This window comes from Lissotriton helveticus, chromosome 8 (genome assembly GCF_964261635.1).
Source record: "Lissotriton helveticus chromosome 8, aLisHel1.1, whole genome shotgun sequence".
NCBI lineage: Eukaryota > Metazoa > Chordata > Amphibia > Caudata > Salamandridae > Lissotriton > Lissotriton helveticus.
Window position 1 is genome coordinate 1,297,957,610 of NC_136069.1, and position 26,326 is coordinate 1,297,983,935.

At 41.9% G+C, this 26,326-nt stretch overlaps 1 protein-coding gene across 1 annotated transcript in view; it reads left to right on the forward strand.

Annotated features, from left to right (window-relative positions):
* The window catches only part of SYTL5 (synaptotagmin like 5), a 684,371-nt gene that overhangs the window by 540,751 nt on the left and 117,294 nt on the right, over positions 1–26,326 (forward strand). Inside the window, exons 12-13 of the mRNA XM_078658261.1 lie at positions 12,888–13,066; positions 19,824–19,926. Coding sequence (XP_078514387.1) covers positions 12,888–13,066; positions 19,824–19,926 — 282 coding nt within the window. The remainder of the gene's footprint in view (positions 1–12,887; positions 13,067–19,823; positions 19,927–26,326) is intronic.

The window sequence follows — 26,326 nt, forward strand, 5'->3', positions numbered from 1 at the left end:
CTCTTGGGAGGTATTGCTTTGTTACCTACTCACAAGGCAGCAAATCTGTGATTAGAAGTATCCAATTGAAGAACAGGTTATCTTTGGTAGCGCACTTTCTGGTGGATACTTTATCTAACCTCAGATTCCTCACTGCCCTGTGGCTTAGCGGGATTCTAAAAATGTTCCAAATTAAATTCAGCACACTGCCTTTTCGAATGAGGCTCAGTTGATCTGCGTTTGAGGGCACAAAAAAGATCAAGTTAAACTGACTTCATGGTGCAAGGGCAATGTATTTACAAATATAATTGTCTAAATATTGTATAATAGAACAATGTGGTCTAAATATCATTTACAAAAATATCTCTACATTGGGTGTGGATTTTCTGTTATTAACTCCAATGGGGTGAAATTTTAGTAAACAATATTTAGGTCACAATATTTTTGTCAGATGATATTTAGGCAAAGATAATCTGGTACCATACTTATATGGGTTGTGCCCCTATAATGCTCTTCACCAACACTTCTGGAGAAAGTACGGTGTTGCCACAGACTCAAACGATTGCATTTTCCAGCACGCAAATAATCTAGATTCAGTGAGACTGTTGGGATATTCCAAAGGTGAGGGAACTGTGGTTAGGTATGTTATACATCAGAAAGAGCGCAACTGTTTAAAAGTAACTTGTTCGCCTGAACCAATCCAGAATCACAATGTATCACTTTCTAATCACTAAATACCCGGTTCACCACAGAAAAAAATTGCCACTCTAAACATAAAACAAAACCTGATGCATTTGATCACAGACATAGCAATATGGTTTACTAGTAGCACAGTAAATGACTCACCACATTCCTAATCAAAATTATTGACCCATACTATTGAAATATGGCCCAAAAAATCTCCACAATTGTCAGAGTCACACATCTGTCTCACAGAACACTAAGGGCCCGATTTCGATGTTGGGCGGAAAACCATCCGACAGCTTGTTGGAGGCTTTCCGCCCAACATCAATGGTTTCCCTCCGACCACTGTATTATGATGCCGGAGGTCAGAGTGAAACCCACAGGGAGATACCGCTGCACTTCCGACGGGCTCAAGGAGAGCATCCAAAGGACCCATAATCCCATAATGATGGCATACCCAGCCTCGGCTACCCCATCAGGATTATGATGTCACATTCCGACAGCCTTTCCATGTCGGCCTTTCTTTCATGGCAAGACTGTTTGAAAGTGACTTTGGGGCCCCTAGCAGAGCCCTGTCCCTCCTCAACCTCCACTCTGGGGTCTGTGGGATACCTTTGGTGCCCCCCTAAACAACAGTGTACTGTGTGGAAGGCACCGCATGGTGCCTGCAACATGTTACAGGGATGTTTAAAAATATAAATTTTTCAATGGCAGCTTGTGCTGAGGGCCTTTTTCACCCGCGGCACAAGCTGCCATTGCAAAATGGATGTTTCCGACCAGGCATAAGGTGGTTGCATCTAAACTGTGCGGTCAGAACTACTGACTTATGGTCAGGCGGTTCCAATCCGCACTGCGTCCGTCCGACATCAGAATCAGGCCTGAAATTATTGCTCAACCCACCTCTTCCAACTAAATCCACACTCATTAGATCTTCGAAATTAAACACATAGATTACCATGGTCCTGGACCTAAACACAGGGATCAGTCTTTGGCTAATCTTTCACCCATATAATATAAAGATGGATTCTGCGTCAATGCTGCCTGGTGGAAAAAAATTAAAACAATATACCTCCACTATTGGAAGATTAAAAAACTCAGATTTACCTCACCCCAGAAACATAAACCTGGCTCACCGTTCATCTTCCCTGGACAAAACTCCTGCCTCAACCAGATTCCTCCAACCAACACTAAGGGGACTATTTACTAGGAGCTTGCACCACCACTGTGTCATTTTTATTGACGTAGCAACAGCACTGTCATTGCTCCATATTTTCAAGGTGATGCATTTAGACTGATGCATTACTTTTCGTCGGACAGCGTCGTTTTTTACCTTCATCAGAATCAGCTCAGTCATGTTAGTTTTAATAAATGCACGGTAGGCGTTCCCACCTAAAATCCCCCGTAAAACGGATGCAGTGGTATTTGTGAATTTTTCCCAAAGTGACACATCTTCGGGAGGCAGGCTGGGCTTGAGATGGATCAGAATTCCTGCACCTCTAAAACCCAGGAGCAGAAATTATGTATTGGCTGTTTCAGAGGAATTTGACCACTTAAAGTGACTTGAAACAGTTTAATCTGCAATCAAGTCACATCCCCTCAACAGGTAAGTAAAACAGTAAATCACACAATACACACCATTATTGACTTATGTCACACTTACCTAGGCATAGTGGTACACATAAGTACACTATGCCCACATGTATGTGTGACATCCAGGACCAATGTAATAGAGTGCAAGTTGAGTTTTTCACCTTTTGACACTCTATTATATTGGTCCCCATACAGAAGGCTACTGTGTGAATCAAAACTGACTCATCAACTCTGTTTTTTGACGCATTGCTGTAGTTGAGTCCGTTTTATGGCCAACTACAGCTGTGCCCCACTTTTGAGCTGGATGCCTTGCGGTATCCTTCACACAGATACGTCAGAATTTCTGAGGCATTCTGAGGACCTTGTGCCATGGAGCCCTATTTTGTAAATATGGTGCATCCACGGCATCATAAGGATTTTTGATGCAGGCGCAGAAATGTTTGACGCATCGCTGCATTTGCGCATTATTGCATAATTTCTGGTAAATATGCCCCTAAGACTCATTCAGTCCTGGGCAAACTTGGGCTTATTTTACCATAAAAGCTAAAAATCTCTTCCATTTGAGAACAACATTCCTGGCCATATCATATTGCAAATGCTTGATGTAAAGTACACTTTGGGTTTTGTGCTTAATTTATGCATATGGTGGATGCTGATGCTCATCAGTTGGATCCGTAACTCACTTTTCATCATCAGATCGTGGTCCAGAGCAAGAGAGATAAAGGCCAAAAAGAGATATAGAAGGAGGAAGAGAATAATAGGAAAACAGAATCAAGGAGAGAAAGCTGGGTGGAAAGGAACCTTCAAGACTGAGATAAAGAGAAACTAGTGTAGGGTGGAAAAGAAAGTGGGCTGAATTTACAAGAATAGGCAGCCTTGGTATTCCGCAACCCTGGCGGATTCTTAAGACAAACGTTTGGACCCCTTCACCAATATATATATATATATATATATATATTTTAACAATTTAGGGACTGTATGGAACACTTCTTAGATCCTACTTTACCTTCCCATTGTCCTTCTTTGTCTGTCTGTCATTGTCTCTAACTCAATTTTCTCTCTTGACCTTTGCCCTCTCCTGAAAAGAACGCCCAAGCAGGCTCTGACAGGATATGGACCCACTTAAATGTGCCTGATGCAGATGCTGACACCGTGAGTTTTCTTACTTTCTTCTCTTTGGCTTCCTATGCTTTCTTCTTTTGTATGTTTCACCTTTCAATGTACTGTTACTGTTTTTAGTGGTCTACAGAAGAGAAGACTAATTAAAAGCATGAAAAAATTCAGTTGCAAGAAAGTAATTCAAAGCTGCATCAGTCTACTATTTGTGCCCACTCTTCCACTCTAGATAGTGGTCAGTCTCAACCACCAAGGTATAACTAGAACAAAACTACCTTAGGGTTGCTTGTGCTTCCACCTGGAGGGGAGTTGGCCTATATGACTGGACTGCTCCCATCGGAACTGAACCACAGCTAATTTGCATATTGCTGGTCTTCTTCTAGAGTGCATTAGTGGGCACAAAAACTATGACACTGACATGCAGCTCCAAATATTTACCAGAGGCTGAGGCAAATTAAAGCATCCCACCATCACCTTTTTGCTTTTTTCAATAGATGCCCTAAGTGCAACATGCATTTCCAAACATGGAATCTGTGCTCACAGTGTCATAGAACTCACTCTGCAACTCATTGGTGAAACCTAAATAGGCCTAAACTGGTCTGGGGTTGGGAGTGGGGGGCTGACTACCCATCTAGATTGGAACTTGCATGGCATTTTGAGTTTAACTGCTCCTATTGAACCAGGACCATGGTTGGTTTGTATATGGGTGGTCTCTGTCTAGAGTTTGTTTAGCGGCAAAAAAATATCAGACGGTGACAAGGCCCTGAGTAATTACCAGTGGCTAATATTATTTCAAGCATTCCATCAATCACTTTTTCTTTTCCCTTAAACTTTAAAACATGACTCATAGGTTGAGATTTGATTTGCTATAGTAATCAGGTGATTGTTGTACATAGTAAGAGGAAGATGGGACAAGAGACAAGACATTACAACATGCCGCCAGAACATTAACATTATATTCAATTTACACAATAATGTTTTCATGATGATGTAGTGAGGTGTGTCAGTATTCCTTGTTTTCTTCTTCCATTATGTGTGATTTAAGGGCACAATTGAAGCACTGGAGGGAGGTAAGGCTTCTACTTTGGAAAGGATAGGTTTTTAAATATAGGTTTCCCTGTACCTCAGAAGCACTGAATATTAGTCATACAAAGAGACAGGTGAGGGCGAGCGGAAAGGCCCTCAAGGTCAAGAGGAAAGGCCCTTGTAGTATTTTTAAACACAGACTTGGGCGTTGTGTTTATATCAACTAACTTGGTGTCTGTAGAGGGAGATAGGTGTGTGTATGTGGAGATTGAAAATGGTACAGGTTACTAACCCAACAGGCAAGAAGGCATATTTGAGGAGTTATACTAGTACATTGTTGCATCCAGCGTTCTTCTCACCAGTGTGAATTACAGACTGGCAGTGTGAATGGGGAGGTTTCAGGCAGCAAATATAAATGATCACAGTTTTATGCTGGAGTTTAACAGCAATTTGGATTTCTTGCTGACGGGGATGGGACAATGGGGTAGGGGAAAGGTAACAAGGAGGAAGTGACTTTTTAGGGTTACCTTAGCTTGTAAGTAGATGCCCAGGTTCTAGGAAATGACATACAGTGTAAGGTTTCTGTGTAATTTGGCTTTACAGTGTGTGGTGTGAATGAGTGGCAGCAGATACTTATCTGTGTGCCATCTGTGTGTAAAGCCAGAGGAGCAGATTGGGTTTTCCAGGCTTGTTTTGTAGAGGAGTAAGACTAAGGGGCATGAGACAGATCCTTGTGAACTACCAATTATAGTTGAGCTAGTAGAAGACTGGAAAGAGAATCAATAGAAATGTAATTGTCATCAGAGAGATTAAACAAATTATTCAAGAGTTGCACTTGCTACATCCACGGAAGTGAAGGAGGCAAGTAAGATTCATTGCCCAGCAATATTGAATGCTGCAGAATAGTCCAAGAGGTTAAACATTGAGGACAAATGATTTTGGGGAGCAGGAACAAGATTTTTGGAACTATTTGTTCTGTTGAGTAGAGCTGAAGGAAACTAGGTTGTAATGGATGTTTAAGATTGTGAAGTGAGGCTTTAAAGACTAGTCTTTCAATAATGTATGAGATCTAGCAGTGGTGAAAACTTGGGTGGTAATTGTTAGGAAGAGAGTTGTTAGCAGATGATTTTGTTTTACAGAGGTAAGGTATATGGTTCTATTGTTGAAGTTTGGAATTGCTTAAAGACCATAAAGGGAGTTTATTGGAGTGCAATGTCAGGTATACGTAGGAAACTGGGTTTCTGTTGCAGTAGTTCCCCACTTTATGCCTGGTGTTTAATGGAACTTTGACTGAAGTGCACTGGGTTCCTGCTAACCAGGTCCCCTGTGCCAGTGTTCAATCCCCAAAACAAGTTCACTGACCAGGCCTTTAGCACCTCTGTCGGTAAGTGGTAAGTGGTAAGTGGTACCCCTGGTACTGAGGGAATAGGCACTAAAGAGGATCCCTAAGGGCTGCAGCATATATTGTGCCACTCTCAGGCACCCAAACTCATGCAGTCTGCCACTGTAGGCTGTGTTACAAGGTGCTCTAAAAAGTAATTCATGACTTGGCCCACACCCTGTGAAACATGGTTACCATGTCCCCTAGCACTGCATGTAGTATTAGTAAGTCACCCCATCAACAGGCCTAACAACCCTAAGGCAGGGTGCATTGTATTACACGTGGAGCCATATCTGCATGAGCAGATATGCCCCTGTGCTGGCCAGTTAAATAACTGACAGTACTAGTGAACAGGGAAGCCATCTTAAGGTGTGTACTAGGCACTGGTCAAAACAAGTTTCCCAGCTACATAATGGCTTCACTGAAACCTATGGTATTTGATATCAGGCACCTTGTATTAATAAACCCACAGTGATTTCAGTGCTTGATTTATTAACACATGCACCCAGAGGGCACCTTAGAGGTACCCCCTGAAAACCTACCAACCTCTTGTGTATTGGCTGACTGGTCCTGTCTACAGACGTGTTTCTGACCCCTAGAGGTAAGAGCCCATGCTCTCTGAGGTCAGAAACAAAGCCTGCTCTGGCAGGAAATGTTGTCACCTCCTCCAAGCAGGATGACTAGTAATCTGCATATCAAACTAGGTACTACCAGGAAAAAATCACCTCAGCCTCTAATTCCCCTTTTGGACATTTTTAAAATTGTGAAATCGCTTCTTACTCCCCCTGTTCCTATTAATGATGATGATAATGCCCAAAGTCGCTGTGAGGAACTAGCTAGCTTTTTCTTTAATAAAATTCATGTTATTTATGCTAGTTTTCAGTATAGGGCCATGGATAGCACTGTCACATTACCTGTACGACAAGCTATGCTAGATATTCTTCCCCCCCTTACTTTGACGTCACTGCAGGATTCTTTGCACCAGTTAAAATCTGGATCACCAGCTGATCCTGCCCCTCCGGCTATCCTTAACTCAGTATCAGAGATAGTCTGCCCAGTGATATTGGAGGTGTTAAATGCATCCCTTTCAACGGGACAGGTTCCTGGCCCTTGGAAACAAGCTAGAGTCAAAGCCTTGCTTAAGAAAAGTAATTTAAAACCCGATGACTGGTCTAATTATCGGCCCATCTCTCTGCTGCCCGGACTGAGTAAACTGGCAGAAAGGCATGTCAATTCAGTATTGTCAAGTTATCTTGAGGAGAATAATCATCTCCACCCGACCCAGACAGGCTTTAGGCGGTGCCAAGGTACGGAGACTGCTCTTCTTGCAGTTCTTGAAGAGTCAAGGAAGATCTTGGATAACGGAAACTGCGCTGCACTTATTTTATTAGATCTCCGCGCAGCCTTCGACACTGTGAACCACCATATAATGATTCAAAGACTCAGGGAGATGGGTGTTGGAGGTACTGCCCTAGACTGCTTACAGTCCTTTCTTTCTGGCAGGTCTTTAGTGGTCTTTGAGGAGGGTGTTCTCTCCGTCCAGAGGCCGTTACGGTGTGGAGTCCCTCAGGGATCTTCGTTGAGTCCCACTTTATTTAATATCTGTATGAGGCCATTGGCTGAGGTGGTACTCCCCTGGGGTATTCACACTGTTACATACGCGGATGACACACAATTAGTGGTGGGTCTTAACCGGCAAGATAATTCAAACCCAGGCCTGGGGGCTTGGCTTGCAAAGGTCTCTGAATGGATGGATTTCTCAAACTTAATGGCACAAAGACTGAGATTATGATTCTTGGTCATGCGGCTCCTCACAATCTGGACTCTTTGTGGCCAACCTTCCTTGGTGCGCCGCCTGTCCCTAAGACACAAATTAAGAGTCTTGGGGTCTGGCTAGATTGTAAATTGAATCTTAAAGCCCAGGCAGGCGGGGTAGCCGCAAATTGTTATGGCCTACTCAGGATGATGCGGAAGATTATTCCCCTTTTGCCATTTGACGCCAGGCGCATGGTGGTCCAATCCCTGGTTTTATCACGGTTGGACTACGCAAATGTAGTATACCTGGGTGCGCCACTGGGAACTATCGGGAAACTTTAGATAGCACAGAATTGTGCGACTCATCTCTTGATGGGTATCCCAAGGCGTAAGTCAGTTAAGCTGGCACTTAGACAACTGCATTGGCTCCCTGTTTCAGAAAGGGTCAGGTTCAAGGCAATGTGCATTGTCCATAAGTGCATCTCGGGGAAATATCCAGCCTTGTTGCAGCCCCTGGTGCATTTATATGACACCAAGAGGACTTTGAGATCTAGCAATAAACAACTGCTGCTAGTCCCGAAGGTTAAACGGTCTCGGACCGGAGGACGGCTGTTCTCCTATAATGCGGCCAGGCTTTGGAATCAGCTTCCTGAATCCATCCGTCTTGAAGTTGACCATCTTAGGTTCAGGAAACAGTTAAAGACCTTTCTTTTTGCCTGATTACTGTTGAATGATTGGGGTTACTTTATGCGCTGGGATGCCCTATGGGTAGCCATGCGCTATATAAGTGCGTATTCATTCATTCATTCATTCATTCATTCAAAGCAGGAGGCTTCAAAGACCTCCACCACCTGTGATATGCATCCCTGGCTTCCCCCCAGACAGGGGAAAGGCCACACTATGCCCAGGGCCCATTTGGCACCAGGACAGGTGGGAAAATTAGCTAGTCAGGAGGCGTGTTCACCCTCAGTCTAGTACCATCCCTAAGGTGGGCTACTTGAAGTAAAAACGACTAGGAAAATTCTACCATTTTGTTTTTTGATGGAATTAGGCATTTTGGGTCAGGGTTACGCCCAATTCCCACAGAAGTGGTCATATAGAGGGTGTAGTCACCCTAAAGGTAGGTAGCCCATTGGCTACTAACTGACACTCCCTGTAATGCCCCTTAATACAGTATTTAGGTGGCACCGTTAATGCCAGGACTTCAGATTTCAATAGACACAAAGAAATAGTGGACCAAGAAGAATGCTGACCCGATAACAGAGGAGCACAACTGACTTGGTGCCAACCCTGCCAGCCTGCCTGCGGCATCCAACTCTTGTGTAACAACTGACTTGTCCTGCTGCTGTGCAGACTCCAAGAAACCATAACGGCTGTCTGTGCTTCATCAATTGCCAAAGTAAACTCCTTGGAGTAGAGGAGCTTCTCCCCTGTAGCCACAGGCACCCAAGAAGCATGATCCAGTTTACCCACTAGGACTACCGCCGCTACAGCCACCCAGGAAGAGGTTACTGTGCCCCTACAGGTCAGATCCTTCCTCCCTCCAAGTGTGGGGTTGTCAGGACTGACAGGAGCTGCGCAGTACCAAGGCTCCTTGCAGCAATCAAGGCTTGTTGTGTCCAGTCTGGACACCCACATCGAGTAAAACCAACCTGCACGTTGAGTGACTTCAGGGACAGTGAGGCCCACATCAAGAATTCCCCAGCTGTCCTGTTTGCCCCCCTACTGCAGAACCAAAGACAAAGAGTGAGTCCCCTACCACCACCACCTGACACCTCAAAGTGCTTCTGCTCCTGCTCTCCACAGCCCTAGTTCAAGGGAGGTGGCAGTGCCCAGAGGGCCTGAGATACACAGAACCCGAGCCTATCCTTGGGTCTGATCAGACAGGGCTTCCAGCCGCTGCCTGCAGCCTCTTTCTGCAGATCCCATCAAACGCAAGTGACTCCAGCACCCAACCCGATGCCAAAAGACAACACTGCAGCTGAGCCCCATAGCCAGAGGAGAAGTGGACCAATGGTGTTCCTACATGCCCGAGCTTCTCAAGGGTCGAGCCCCTCTGTGGGTTCCCCCCAACTGGTCCCCCAGTCCGAGCTTGGAGCTTCTTTCTGACTGGACCGTTCCCTATGGAAGTGAATAGGACACCCAACACCCAGATGCTTCAGAGCCTCCCAAGATGACCTGTTGTGTGGCCTTGGACCTTGCCCCATACTCACCTTAAGTCTAGAAGAACAGCCCCATAAGTCGCTGTTAAGTGCCGAAATGCAGTACATTTGCCCATAGGATAACATTCCCGCTCCCAAAAACTGTAGTGTGTCAACTTTTGAAAGCTGTAAAAATTCATAACTCTAAAAGTACTTACCTGATTCCGATGATCTTGGTTTTCAAATTCAAATACAAGTATGTGTTATTTTTATACATTGGATTTCTTAATTGTCTCACTTACTGCCTTTGTGTGTGCAATAAATGCTTAGCACTACCCTCAGAAAGTCTAACTGCTCTGACATACTACCACAAAAGAGAGCATTTGGGTTATCATTTGTGCCTCTGTCAGCCAACTGAGGATGCCTGGACTCTTTACACAGTGTAACTCCTTTTGCCCCGCTATATAAAGAGGTAGCTTCTTACAGTCTGCCATCAAGGTCTTTAAAGATAGATTCTATTTACATCGTAGTGGTGGTAGATTATAATTATGTGAATTCTGTCTGGGACTGTATTTATAATGGCATTGTACTCTAGAGTGAAGTTTGAGGGGTGTGCAAGTGGGGATTGGGTGAATATGAGGGAATTTGTTAAGCAAAGCCAGTACCTCCACAATGTTGGAGAGTATGAGGTGTGGTTAGTCTGTCAGACAGCTGGTGTGGCATAGTAATTCTGCTCACTCTAGTTTTCGAGTAAACCAATCTGGCAGAGGTGAGTTAAGGAGGAGCCAAATAAATAAGTCATGAAAACTCTTTTGTTGCAGATGGATGGACCATTCAATAAACAACAGTATGTTACTAGGATCTATTTTGTGTTTTGGGGTGGGATATATGGTATTGTAATGAGGGATTTCTGGATTGTTTATGGATGTTGGAGTTCTTAAACAAGGGAATGAGAATTGCAAAGAGCTGCAGAAATAGGTAGTACTAGAGAAGGTAGTGGTAGAGAAGAGGGACAAGTGTGGCTGAGAGAGAATCACATACTCAGTGCATGGTAGTCATCCAGCACTGTAAGAGTCAAAAGATGTGCTAGCGTGTGCATGTATAGGAACAGCAGAGCTCTTCTTGTTGTCATTCAGTTTGTGTTATGTTCTTAATATTTGTAAAGCGCACTATAACCCACAAGAGTTTCTTGGCACTTAGCGGTTGAGAAGTGTAGCTTAATGATCCTTATTTGGAACATCTATATTGGTGCAACAATCACTTAGATGGAGAGGGTATGAAATACTATTTTATGATACCAAGACGCATAGCATGCTAGACATAATCTACAAAAATATTTAGGGACACTCAATTCTCTGTGAGAGCAGTGTGTAGACTGGGGCATATACTCATTGTAAAGTCTGCAGGATACAGGGGCACCAATCACTGAAATGCGGTGAGGGGAGCAGTCCACAGGGAGCAGGGGCACCAATCTCTCAAATGAGGGTGTACTTTGCATGGTACAGGGCATGGGGTTGAGGGGAAAAAAGTAAGGCACACATACAGTTGAAAGTTCCCAGGTTGCGGAGGCACCAATCACTCAAATAGCGGAGGGGTTCAAAGTATAGCACAGATACATTAGAGAGGTCACTCAAATGGACAAAAGGGGTTTACTCATAATGTTGTACTAGGAGCAAAGAGCTGGAGAGAACATGGTTTGGCTCAGCACATAGGTGAGGCACTTTGAAGGTACCCTGGAACGTGTAGACAGACAACTGTCTTGCCTTCACAATGTGTGTTATCTTTTATATACAACATTTATTTTGAAGTCTATTTATATGATATTATGAATGGAAAGAAGCAGATATAGAAACAAATCAATGTTATGTTTTCATTGACAGTGTAAAATCATATTAATTACACAGAGACATTGTGATTGCCAATATAATTATTTATTTGAGTTAGTCTTCAGAACATTTGAGTGCAGAGGACCCGGATAATGGAGACAAACTAATATGCATCATTCAGAGTTGAGAGTCCAGAAATTCAGTACTGATTATACACACGATCACCAGTCCCACCATCGCCTCATTGGGATTTTGGGAAATACTAGTTCATGGGTTGTGGTTTTCATCTGCAAGCCATCTCTACGTGACACATGATTATCTATAATGTGCGATTCAGTGACAGCTTCTAGGCTGAGAAGTCATTCATATGCATGGTTGCTATGCCACCTTGTGCATCACAGGTCAGTAAGCGGCCAAGCCCAGAGTGGATTACCAATTGCTCCCACCAATAATTAGTTTCTATACACCCAGTCCCAGTAATGGGCGGCCATGCCACACTTACCAGGCAAGTATTTTATTCATGCACAAAGGCACATACCTCCCTCCGGTCTCTCTGTGAGGAAGGTGAGGACCACCTACACATCTGGCAGCCAAGTCCAACCAAAGGACATTTCCCAACAATCAGTCGATAGCCAGGTCACCTAGTCTAGTGTACAGGGAACATTTTACATAGTTCAGCAGATTTGAGAGGGAATGGCTTGTATTGTCACTTACAAATCGTATTGATTGGTGCTTTTATGGTTTTTATCTAGGTTTGCTGGCCTTAGTTGTATCTGTATTACCATAATGACAATTATAATCCATATTTTCTAATACGTTATGTTGTAGTAAGCATCCACTAACATAACTGCTGGTTGAGTGAGGCCTGATTTGGGAGATTTCAAACTATCTGACTGGTCTGTTGTCCTTCAAACACCTCTCCTCCAAACGTACACTGTCCAAAGAGAAGGGTTTGAGATACCTGTACATTTTCTCTTTCTCTGCAGAGGGGTGGCTGGCTCAGAAACCCTGGGTAGATTGAACTGGGTGTAACCCAGAAAGAAGGATATGCAACCATAAAAAAATGGAATCTAAATTATTGTGTTTAATCAAAATGCCATTGATCTTCACCTTGAGCCGGAGTTCGGAAGCAGCCATAGATGCAAAATGTCTTTCATATAAAACCTATGTCTGATCCAGTGGACCCTTTAACATGGCCTGCATGCATCCTTTTTTATCTGCAAACTCAAATCATCCCTATGCTTGGAATGGATAGACATACAGATATAAAATATTGCTTCTTTCTACTTGGGAGTGCAAAGACCAATTGCAGCAAGACCCTCCAGAGTAATTGATTGCTTAGTGTAAATACATTTTCAGATACATAATTTATTCTGTTGATTCTTTCAGACCAGCATTAACAGCATGATGAGCGTATACAGTGAAACTGGTGACTATGGCAATCTGAATATAAGCGGAGAAATACTTCTGAACATCAACTATAATTACCAAACTGGGGCCCTCAATGTCTTGGTAAAATGTTGCAAGAATTTGGCTGTCGCAGATGAGAAGAAACAACGAACTGATGCGTAAGCAGCTATGGTCACTACATTTATTACTGTTGTTAGAGTGTGGAGTATTCATTAAGATAAGAGACATGTCAAAGCTGGCCGAAGGGACTCTTCCTATCACATAGGACTAACGTGTGGGATGTAGCAAATTTCTGTGCCACGCCATGCACACTTTGAATAATATTGCCCATAGACATTTCTAGGAAAGTATTCACTATAAGTTGAATCATCATAGAGTGCCAAGACAAAGGGGAACTTCTTGCTCCCCTCCAGATAAACACTTACCTTTAATTGATGTAATCCTTGGTTAATGTTGGTACTGCAATCTGATGAACTCCTATTGCCATGTGAAGGAAACAAATTGTTCAGCAAAGAGGATGAGCTCTGGAAGCTCTTCATGGCCCCAGAAACAATGGGACTAACTCCCCCTTTTTGTAGGACCTTTCTGTTTCAGTCCATTTCTCTTTTGTTCCAGAACTTCACCGTTTCACCACTTTACAGGTGATATTTCAAGTCAGTCTTAGATAAAACAGGAGATTGTTACTGCTTGTCCACAGCTCCTGGGAAAGGACCGAAGTCTGGTGGGAATTACATTTTTCTTTCCTACATTCATGCAAATGAATATATTTCATAATTTGGTACGAAGAGAGGTGTTCCTGCTGCCAAACTAATAAATGTCCATATATATTTTGACTGACTCTACTACCATTCCAAATGCGGCTTCCCGATAAAATATGTAATAGACAGAGATCAGTATAGAAACGTACAAGCAGACCAAAATCAATAAAGTAAAATGTGCTATGTTGTAGTATTACAATTTCCTTTATCTCTTCAGTTAGAATGACTACATTAATTCGGATGATGATTTTTTCACATTTATCTTTTTAAAAAATTTAGGTAATGCAAATTTGTTAATGATGAGGAACTATGAAAGTTTCAGACTGCAAATAAATATTTCAACTTCAGTATCACAAACTAGTTGGACAAAGTCTGGTTAAGCAGAACATACTGTTTAAGCACATTAAAAATAACAAACACCTTCAATGTTATAATTTGCCAAATAAATCAATAAAATATGGATCTAATAATAAAGCATCCTGCTATGAATAGGAGTGCTTTTATTTGTATACTCGTATCTTACTACTGAACTCTTGGTTACTCACAGCTTTCTCCTCAATTCCACTTGTACACAAGAGTACTCCAGGGTTAACTAATGTATTGAGTAATGAAAGAGAAAGTAACAGGACAGTCTTTGTTAATCAGGCCCAAATGCTGTAAAATGCACAAGAAACCAATCATTCCCAATCATCTCCTCCCCATCGTTTTGTTCCTGGGCAACCTCCACTTTTCGGCTTCTTAGCAAATGGCAGAATTAGTTTAATGACCAGCAAAGATACTGTTAAGTTGAATAATTACCTAGCAATGCCTTGTGCCTTGGTTTCGGTTTAACAATGTTGGTATATATGAATGTGAAATGGGGAGTGAAGATAATTACAGGAAATTAGACATTTTATCTAATTTCTCTAAATTTTTTAAAGCACACCTTTTAGAGGAAATGCTAACGACGGGGTGATACTGCACACAGTTAAGATAAATAATGTGACACATCTACAAATGTACAATTGTTATAAAAACAGCTACATATTATACTGAATTAATATTTCTGGTTTAAAAAACAACTTTTGTAAATTAAAGAGCAGTTATGTGATTGGGTCATATATTCTCCCAACGGGCGCAGTGTGACTAGATACTTATATCTATTAACATTTTATTATTTAACTCTTTACGCTTATGACAGAGACTCTTAATCAAAACTAAAATAAAAGGATTATGGGCAATCACAAATCTGTATCAATATTTTAAATAGGAATGGATTTACAATCAAAATGCAAAGCAAATAATTTAGAGTCATTAGAATTTTTCCAATTTATCTGTCTCTGTCCTTGAGATAAAAACAATTCAAAATGTGAGGGTCAGAAAAGTCAATATGTCTCTTCTTTTCTAGAGGATATCAATTTGTACATGAAGGATTTAAATCAATCTGAAAAAAAGGTATCAAGACGCAAACAACAGTATTTCTATTCTGTACCTGTTGGTTTAGCCAGCCTGCATCCATCTCTTAAGCCCAACGCTCTCATGAGACATTTGTGATTACAGCTGTTTTTAATACAAATGTATTGATAGGACCAGATACATGAATGTATATGCTTTTAAAAACCTCCTTAAAATTGGTACTTACTCTTACTGTGCCAATTTTACTTCACCATTAATTTGACCATGATAACTTCAGCCACCATGAACACGATGGCCATGATGAAGTCACATATCCTTACCTAGACCTATCATCAAATCACCTAACCTAGGGACTGGTAGAAGAAAATGTCAGACAAAGTAAAAAACATGACAAGGTAAAGGGAGTAAAATATATGTTAGGTAAGGAGATGATGCTCAAACAGGTCGTTAGTGAAAACATTACAAACATCTCATGAAGTTAGGTAAAACATTTTAAATGTTGTATCTATGTTTGAGGATGAGAGGAGGAAGATGAGTGCATTGCTAACCAGCATGGCAAAAATGGGATTTTCTGTCCATATGTTTATTTAAAGCAGCAGAAGTCCTGTTCTAATTTTCTGCTGTTTTTTTTACATGACAGCTGATAGAAAAACAGTTATGTTGAGATGGATAAATGGTTAGGTACAGCTATACCACTTTCAACTCAATAAGAGCAAGAAAGAGGAAGCAAGTGTAAGAATCCTTTTACATAAATACTGCTATCTCCCCAAAGACGCCATTTAAGGCTACAGATGTGAGCTCCATGAGGGTGCAACATAGACAGTGAACTCAGAGATGTAATCATTGGGACAGCAGAAAGGATAACCATCTACAATGTGCATGCCTGAAAAGTGGAAAAGAAAAAATACTGCCTATAGTCACAGAGAGTGTGCCAGAGGCTATGTGCTGATATTCCATATGAACACAGTTTCTAGATGAATTCACAACTTTTCTTGCTATTTGAGTTTTTGTCTTGTATTCCGGATCATCAATTAGCATTATCGCACTATACCAACTAAATACATGATAATACATTTTCCTCAATTAAACCCAAATGTTAAAAATCAAGTGTTGGCTAGAATGATCCAGCAACTTAATACTCGAGGGCTCAAGCTGTGTCCATCTCTTCCACCAAGTTCAATTATAAAAATCTCTCTTTCCTCTTTCCATACAGTGATATGGTGTAGCTCATTCATGTACTTCAGAGATCATCCTTTCATGATGGGTGTTATTTTTCCAGACAGTGGCACATCTACCAGCATCTGCATCCTGCTATGTCAGAGGGGAAGTTCATAGTCCTCACATATTCAGTTAATTGCATCTCTTGTAAACTACTAAATAGCCAATTTTCTTTCGTTGGAAATGTTGTCTTCTCCCTGTGGAAAAAAGTTATGTCACATGCTTTTCTTGTCCAAAATATGAATACATACATATGTGTATAGGCTTGCACTCCATGTGCTACATGCTTTTGAGGTTCAAAATGTCCTGGTGACCTATATCAGAACATTATTTTGATAATTATGCACATTTGTCATTCTACAAACCATTCCCCTTCCAATACATACTACGCTGACTAAAAGTAATTAACACATATGATATCAATCTCTCAGATGCTTTGTTTTCAGCTACCCTTCTGTTTTGCTTTACTTAGGATCAAGACTCTATGAAGGACACATTTAAGAAGAGGTCTCTTGTCTACTGATACTTGTAAAATGCAATCCTTCTTACTTCTAGAAAGTAGATTTCTAAACTCTAAATTCACATTGGGCGTATACTACAGATCTCATTTTTCAATCATGTGCAAGGAGGCTTTTTTCCTAATATCAAATATATTCACAGGCCTGGGCAAAATGATAGTCCAGTTTTATGATTAAAGATTCTGGGCATATTATCAAGAAAGGGCGATACATTATCGCCGCTTTTATCGGCAAGAAACTGTCGCGAAAGCGGCGACAATGGGCTTGATAATATGCCCTTGTGAATTCCCATAGAAGCCCAGTTTCTGGTGTTAACCTGGGCTTCTATGGGAATTCAAAAGGGGATATTATCAAGCCCATTATCGCCGCTTTAATCGGCAGTTTCCTGCCGATAAAAGCGGCAATAATGTATCACCCTTTCTTGATAATATGGCCCTCTATGTGTAAAGTCACCTTTGTGACAGATGATGCACAACTTAAATTTGACAGAAGACTCAACACATATCTCCAGTCGTATTGGATTTGAAAATCTTAGATTTTGCAATGGTTTTACTAATACTGCAGTGTCCAAACACAGTAACCTTGGTTATTTCTCGATTCATATCCAGCCACTATGACGGTGTTATTCGTTAATGAGCAATGTGAGGTTTCCTTTAAGTTTACTGATAGAGAAAATGTATGTTTCGCTATTCTGATGCCGCCAATATCACCTGGATATAGTGTGAGTTTGAAAAGGTAACAAGACAGCTGTCCCTTTGAGGTTTAAAATACATCCAAACAATCTACCACCCCCACCTCCCTCCAGTGTGTCAGATGCAGTAGCATCTGAGTCGATTCGACAGTTTTTAACAAACCCTTTGAAATTCCCAATCAAATCTGTTTTACCCATATACTTGTCCTAACAATTGAGTTAAGCACTTATTTTAAGCATAAGAAGCATGTACAGATACAGACTTCGTCTATGTACATATTTTTATGATAAATATGTACAAATGTCTCCTATTGCGTGTATATTTTCTATTAATAATACCAATTGGACAATAGAGGATATGAGGGACATTATATTCTGCCAACGATATTGTCCGCAGGTCACACACCAGATGACCTTCAATGGACAATTATTGAACAAGTCAAACCAGGAGCCAACCTGACTCAACGATTATTCGAAAAAGAACAGAGGTGGGTTTATAGACTCTCCACCCACAAGTCAGGCTTGAATGATAATATCCCGTGGAACAGTGTAATGACTTAAGACCTGTCCCCATCAGCCATATGTACAGTAAAACTAAGCAGCTATCCTCAACTGCCAATTGCACTATCCATTGATTACTCAACAAATATTGTGCAACTAATCCCTGTAGTTGTCAATCCTGAGAACTCGCATGGCAGGCCTCGATTCCATTTAAAATAAATAAAACAACCAGCGCAATCTCCATGGCAATGTAAACAATCCTCGAAGCGGCTTCCGGGGACGGAGTACACCGCCTACCTTTCACTTCCAAATGATCTGATTGGCCTGTAACGACTCACGTGCTGAGGCCACGTGACGAGGCCATGCCCAACCAGGAAACGCTACGGGTTTACTTTACCGGCAACCACGGATAACCCGGGAATTCCTCGGGGCACCTCCAGCCGGAACCAAGTAGGTTTTCCGCCTGATGATCAGAAGCTGCAAGTAAGTACCATTGGGCTGACCTGAATGCGGGAACGATTTACTACACGATCCCGCAGGCTATACCTAATCGCCCGACCCGATCAGCCAGTAAGCTCACACATGGCATCTGTTCTCTATCATTTTTCAGGAGACGGACTCTTGCCGTCTTGGAAACGCTGGTGCCCATGAAGCGGTAGTGCCGCAACGAAGCGTAAGCTAAAAGCTAAAAACAAGTTGCGATTCACGATAGCGACGCCACGACTGCTCACAACCTTTGCAGCCGTCCACATCACAGCACCATTAAGATCACTCTCCCATAGTACGCCCCCTTTTTCACACTATATTCCCAGACGCCAATACCAGTCCGACACCTCATCTTTTGGCGCTGGTTCTCTATTGAAAGGCACAGTCCGGTAAAAACACTGAATCACTGTTGCGTGACCTCAATAGATGGATCCTATTGTTTGATTCTAAACTCTGGCATGACCCCATCTATTGATTTGAATGGGGTAAAGACTAGTAATATATGTGTTAAATGTAGTACATGTGTATTGTCTACCCCGGTATGTGACCCCTTCCTGTCTTTTGTTTTCCTGTTTCTTTACAGGGTTTTTTTTTTCTTAAAAAGAAAAACGCACTATTTTACACGAGTTTGCAATTTGTGAACTCTAACTTGGACTAGGGCAGGACGCACCTTAGCGTGTGCGGACCACCCAGTTCAATATAACACGGTCCTGATGAAAACCAATGAATATATACAATGGTTGAAACATGTAGACCTTTTAACTAATAGCGTTGTAAATATCACATCTCACATAGCACACTTTGCTATTTTTAAACACTACTTTTGACACCAAAGCCTACCTAATTAGGCACAGGTGCCACACATTTTTAACAAGGGTTCAAGCACTCAAGAATAAATACTTGCAGTGAGTAGTTTTGGCCCTTTTTAAACTCACTTTTTTGATCGTTACGCACACATAAAAGAAAATACTAACCAGCTCCACTGTAGTCAGGTGTCGCAGCACACCCTGTAGGCACTCGGCCTATGGGGTGGGACCCCGATGATGAAGCATGTCACCAACTAGGTTGGTGAGTGAGGGGTCTTCTATAAGGATATGCATTATCCGCTAATAGGTTGGGGCATATTGTGCTGACTAGAGCACTTAAGCCTATGTCCAGAGAATAATCTCTCTGCCAACGAGGGGATACTCCTCTTTTATTTTTGTAACGATATTGTGATACCTCAACATTTCGAGTGTTTCCACCACAAAGCGAAATCTGAGTAGCAAAAACGTGCTGTAATTTTACCAATGCTAAATGCACAAAATGTGTAGGATAAGGTCTAACAGGTTTCTTTTTTCATCAACAGCTATGTCAAAGCTTATCTTTTACCAGACAAGTCACGCCAAAGTAAACGCAAGACCAAAATCAAACCCAACAATATCAATCCTGAGTATAATGAAGTACTAAAGGTAAGACTTTATATAGCAGTTTTTCAATTTATGAGATATGTCTTTTCGTTTTTTTTTTTTTTTTTACTATATCTCCCAGTTTGAAATCTTAATCTAAAAGTTTCACTTCTTATTCTTGCATCTTGGAAAACATTGTGATAGCTGAGCATCAACGGTAATTAACAAAGTTGTCTAAATAAGAAAGTGTTACTTTAGAGTCCTGTGCAAAATCCTGTAGTTATACCGATATACGATGATAGCATTGCAAAACGGTGTCACCGCATCATTGAGGGTTACAGTGCAACGAATGAGGAATGAAGTGTGACAACAATGTTATCTAACATTTTGTGCATTTTTATGTAGATTCTTTTCACTAACATTATACTGATAGGAAACCATTGCAGGCATTCGGTGCTTGCACCCTGGAACTGCAATAATAAGAGCCTAGAACTGCAATAGTAATAATGGATCACTACAAATTCTACATGTGTGGTAAATGTGACACTGCACATTTCTCCAGTTTTTGAAAGAATACAAAGGAATTCTGTAATCCCTGTATAAACAGCAGACTCTAATTTCTTTATAATTGGCGACGTGATGCATTCAGTCACCGATTATAAATAAACAACATCAGAACTTGAATATTTTAAGGTATTACAGTAGAATTCTGACGTCACAGTTGCTGCTGCCAGCAGCTAGGTGGAAGGCTTGTCTGGTCACAGAGCATAATTGAAGCAGCTGTCAAAAATCAACGAAAAGGAAATATTGTTTTTCTTTCTTCTGCTCTATTTTATAGCTTTCAATCACAAGCAGAGAGAATATTTTTTTTGCACTCCTTCGAGAAAAGCTAAAATATTTCTCCATGTTTCTACACATTTTGTTTAAGAACTAACTTGTATTGAACTGTTTCTAATATCTGTTTGCAACAAATATCTTTAATTTTGCACTAGAGATTTTGTTTTTAGTCTTCATGTTTGCAAACATGCTTACTCTTTCATATGAAAGAGCTATGCAGAGCTATGCAGCAAGGTTTTAAGTGGTTTGTGTGAAAGGTGATGCTGTGACCATGTATTATATGGGACAAAGTACCCCAGACGTATATGAGAAGGATATTTCAAGTCACCTTGGAGTTCCATAACCTTACAAAGGAACTCGGCCTTCGGCTTCATTCCTATATCTGGATATGGAACTCCTTGGTGCCTTGCAATATCCTTATAATGTACGGCAGGGAATACTGTATCCCTTATATAATATTCCAATGCTCCTGTGACCCATTTTGTGGAAATGTATTTATTTTCCACAGTTGCACTTCATTTTTCTCACTGTTGTAAATTGCCTACTTAAGCTTCATTAGCTTTATGGCGAACTATGAGGTGAAAAAACGGTTCCAAAACCAAAGACAGTGGATAATTAGTAACACCAAATTATCTTCAGAATCACAGCAAGCAGAAACAAAGGACATATGAACTCAAAACTGATTTATGATAACTAGATATTGATAACACAATCTGGAATACATTTGCTCACATATATGTACCAATGTTCACATTGTGATCAGTGCTCAAGATCTGGCTGCACATCATTAAGTTCAGTTGCACAGAAATTGCAGACATCCTAAAGACATATATGACAACTGGAAGACAAAACGTTTGTTATATCCATTAACATTCCTGCTTGTACAGAGCAAGAGTCTGCAAAGACAGGTTGCTTCAGAAAAACAAGAATTCAAGCTTGAACACTGTGCTCAAACATGAGTGGTCTCATAAAGATATCTGTTGACACACAATTATATTGGACACCTGGATTTCATCATATTCTGCAGCAAAGTGCCCAGGTTATAATACTGTGCCTAAGCTAGAATATTGTACAGGGGGCTATTGCCAGATTTTCCCTAGAAAACAGTATAGTGGACCACCGTTCACAGCCAAGGTGAATCTGTGTGAATTGTACTCCATGATTCCAGTGTTCCAAGCCTTGTGAATGTCTGCCAATATGTTATGGATTTGCCTTTAGCGCTCTGTCAATTATGGTACCTAGATCACTTCCACTGTATGAGTGAAACTTTCTCAGCAGAGGCATGGGTGACCATTTGTTGAGATGGACACCTCATAGACTGCTGATATAAGCTGAATGTTTTCAAACCTTTGGATCATTTAGCAGAAGCCTATCATCCCACACCATTTGGACCTTCTGTTCTTCTTTGCAATGCCACTTAAATAAGTGTTCCTTTCATCTTATGGATGCATGCAACAATCCGCAAAATAAATAAACATATCCAAGACACAGGAGTATCCATAAACCAGGTTGCAGAGTATAAATAGCTGTCTTCTCTTTACCTTTAGAGCACACATAGGGTCTTATTTATGAGAGCCCTGCATCAATTTTGCACCATGTAAAGTGGTACATGCGTGAGACAGGGTTCTCATAAAGACTTATGAAGTCACACAAAGCCACCCTGCGTGGCTTTTAGTGGCCTCATATATCATGAGTAAGGCGATGCAGCACAAATCAATGTGTCGCCCTACCCTGCATCCAGGAAGCATTCTATGGGCTTTGCGATTAATTTTCCCATGCAACACCTATGGAATTTGACGCAACCCCAGATTTACAAAGAGATGTAAACCTGGGGAAGCGTCAAATCCGTACGCCTCCTGAGATGAGGCATAAAGAGGGGAAATGTGTTAATTTCTCCTCTTTTTTCCTCTTTCCATGTGTGCAGCATTCCACAGCACACATAGAAAAAGGGAAAACTCCTTGTAGGATTGTTTTGTGCAGGAAGTTGTCCCTTCCCGCACAAAAACAATTCTGCCTGCAACAGACGTACCCTTGCACCATGGAGCAAGGGTACCTACATTGGCTCTAGGCTGCCAAAACGGTGCCAGCACAGGCACAAAGGAAAGGAAACTGTGCATTCCTGCCCTTTCACTTTGGCATAGGGCAGCGCAGCATGGTGTCTTGCACTGCCCTACACCAAAATGCCATAAATTAGGACCATAATATGTAGCAGTCCATGATGAATATATCTATGTGGTATCTGTGTCGCACAAGTCCAGCTGAAAGCCAGCAGAGCTGTGGACAGAATCACAGGGGATTCAGTCAATGCATTATCGGCGGACTAGTTAATTTCTAAGAGCAAGAGTGGACTGTTTCTGCATTGTGATGTAGTGTTCTTTGAAGAGGTGTTTATTTAGCGGTTTACCAAATTACAGCAGGATTAGGGCTATCCCAAGGAGTATGGACATGTTGTGCCAGATTGTGGGTTCATTAATGGAGAAGACCTGTTGCATTGCTTTTTTCCTGAAATGGTGACCTTATCAGCCAGATTGGAGTGGGTTGCCGATCGTGATGGCCTTGTAGATGATGATGGTAATTATGCAGACGGTGCAGGCTGGCAAAGGTAGCAAGTGAAGTTCCATTAAGACAGGGCCGGACTGGCCGTAGCGGGCACCGGGCGTTTCCCCGGTTGGCCGATAGGGTGGGGGCCAGTTTTGGGCCCCTGGGGGCCGGTTTTGTTACCGGGGTCGGAAATATTGGCCCCCGGTAACAAAATCGGCCGAAACCAGCCCTTGCAAACTGGAGAAGTGTGGCTCAATGGTTAGAGCGGCAGACCCTGATGCAGAGGTCTAGCCCGGGACCAGGGTTCAATTCCCCGCCTCGGCGGGTCTTGAGCTCAAAATTCCACGGACCTGATAATTCTTGCCTCGGTGCCTATTCCAATCATGGAGTCCCACTCTGCAACTCTGGGCAATAGCTTGCTTAATCTCCACAACGCTAAGGATGCCTGGCCTCCACCTTGGGGGTGCCCAGGAGTGGACACCTCACAGGGAAAGCCAGGATGGGTTCAGCAGCGGTATTCGTACAAGCGCCTTGAGACCCTTGCGGGTGAGTAGTGCGCTATACAAGTATCAATTTACATTTACATTTACTGCTCAGCTGCACTCCCACTCACTCCAGCGGGGCCAGCTGAGCAGTTTGCCAGGGCCGGTTTCGGGTTCCCAGTCCGGCCCTGCATTAAGGTAGGGCGATATTGTCACATTTCTTCATCAGGCATGCTGCAGTATGTGGGATGCTCTTAAGTGAGGTCACTGTGGAGACTGGGAGGTGATGGAGCGGGGCATTGCCACAAACTCAAAGAAAAAGGACAAGGACATGAAAGGCAGTTGCAGGGTTGATCTCTAAGGGGAATAGTTTGACTTGTTTAGTAAGAGAGCTAGTGCCAGGCCATCTTGGTTTACGTGGTAATAAATTCCTTGAGGATGCGGTCAGTGTCCAGGGTGATGACGTCAATAGGCGACTTTAACTATTCTCCACTTAGCAATTATTTTTTTACTTGCAATGCATCAAAGTGTGAGATTTTTTTAAAATAGGATTGTTCTGTCTGATTTAGTGACATCAGCTGTTTAATATATTTTGTTGGCCACAGGTACATTGGCATTTGCCAGCTGGAAAATGATCTTGAACATGGAATTTATCACAAATGTTGGCCTATGACCAGCATAGTGACATTGAACAAGTTTTAGTTTTCAAGCCTTTCTCAACTCTCCTTGACGTCTCAGGACCACTCAATAATACCAGAGAGCAGACTGCAGTGTTCTCTTAAACTCAGGACACTAGTTACTTGGTCTGCGATGGAAAGTTGGCCTTTCAAGGCTTCTAATTTTCCATGGCTGCTTAGTTGAGAAGTCAATGCCCAGCTTAACGGGGTTGCAGTGAACTTCGAAAGAGATAAAGTATAGTACAGTTCTAATAGCTACAATAAAGAATGTCTTGTGAGGATTGCTACTTTGTAAAATGGACATGTTGACTATATATATATATATAGAATAAATATATATATATATATATATATATATATATATATATATATATATATATATATATATATATATATATATATATATATATAAGCGGACAGAGAAGGCACACAATTTAATGGAGTAATACAATGCCAGACATGAATTACAGGCAGCTGCACTAGGTTGGCACCCTCTTTTGTGATCCAAATGAAGGTTTTGTGCATCTTAATCACTAGCTGACTGTCATCACTGTGCTGTCCATGCTTTTTGTTAGTAATGAGGATCAAAACTTTACCACTAAATATAGTACCTCCTACTATTTTCTTCAGAATCCCTAGCCAATTGCGATATTTTACATTACAAGTAACACACTTTATGACCAATGCAACCGGCTGAGAAAAACATTACATTCAGTTTGCCTACTATTTGTGGTTAAGACTTATCACTTGAGAAGCATGATTGGTCACTCAGTTTACCATTGTGTTGCAAATTTCTTGCTGGATGTTTAGTGAAACAGAGATGGTAGCAGCACTAGGTTAATGGTTCTATGTTGAAAAGGGAAAAGTCTTTGCACTGAATGGGATAGACTAGCCCTTATTTGTGGCGGTTTTCTGTGGTCACCTACATGAAACAATGCGACTAAAGGTTATCAGCAATTTACTAACCATTTTAAAGACTAATATGTGCAGCAATATATTGCTTTGCATCCCCTGATGGACTGTGTAATCTTTAGTACATATAGATCACAGAGCTCGACACTTGGGGGCATTTTGTGCATGGATGCCTGGGCTCAAAGTGCATGCACCAGAAACATGAAGGACCTTCTACAAGCTCTGACTCTAGTTAGCCTGGTGCCACCTAGTTAATGGACCACAGAACAGTAGCAAGGCACATGATTGATGAATGTGGCTCTTCACTACTTCCTGCACCCTGGACAGTGATGATGGTGGCCCAAGCTCACTGACATACCTTAGAAAGGCACGTGAGTACCTGTAAAAGGCAAGGCGCAGAGGCTTTTCATAGGCGAGGGAAAAGGTGAAGCAAAACAAACACAGACACAGGCAGAGAATGAATTTGTTTTGTGCTCCATGTCCGCATAGTGAGACTCTTTTGGCTACCCGAGTGCTTCTAGGCAGGAATGGGCAACAGTAGCCACAGGCCAAACCTTCCCGTCTTCAACCGCCCACTCTACAATACTACTCCACTCTACGACGCTCTACGCAACTCCTGCTATGCCACTCCTTGCCACTTTATTCCATTCTATTCTATGACACACACTCCACTCGTTTCCACTGCTCCACTCAACACCACTGCACCCCACTCTATGCCTAGACTCTGAAACTCTATGCCACTGCACTGTACACTACTGAACTCTACAATGCTTGACTCCACTCTATACCATGCCATTTTCCTACACTACTCCACTCTTTGCCATTTCACTCTATGACAATCTACTCCACTCTGCGTCACCCTACAATACTCTACTCTGCAACTCTCTCTACACCGCTCCACTCTGCTCTATACCACTCCATAACACTCTATGCCACAACACTCTACTCCATTTTGACACTCTACTACACTTTATGCCACACTACTCCACTCTGCACCCTTTCACTCTACGGGAC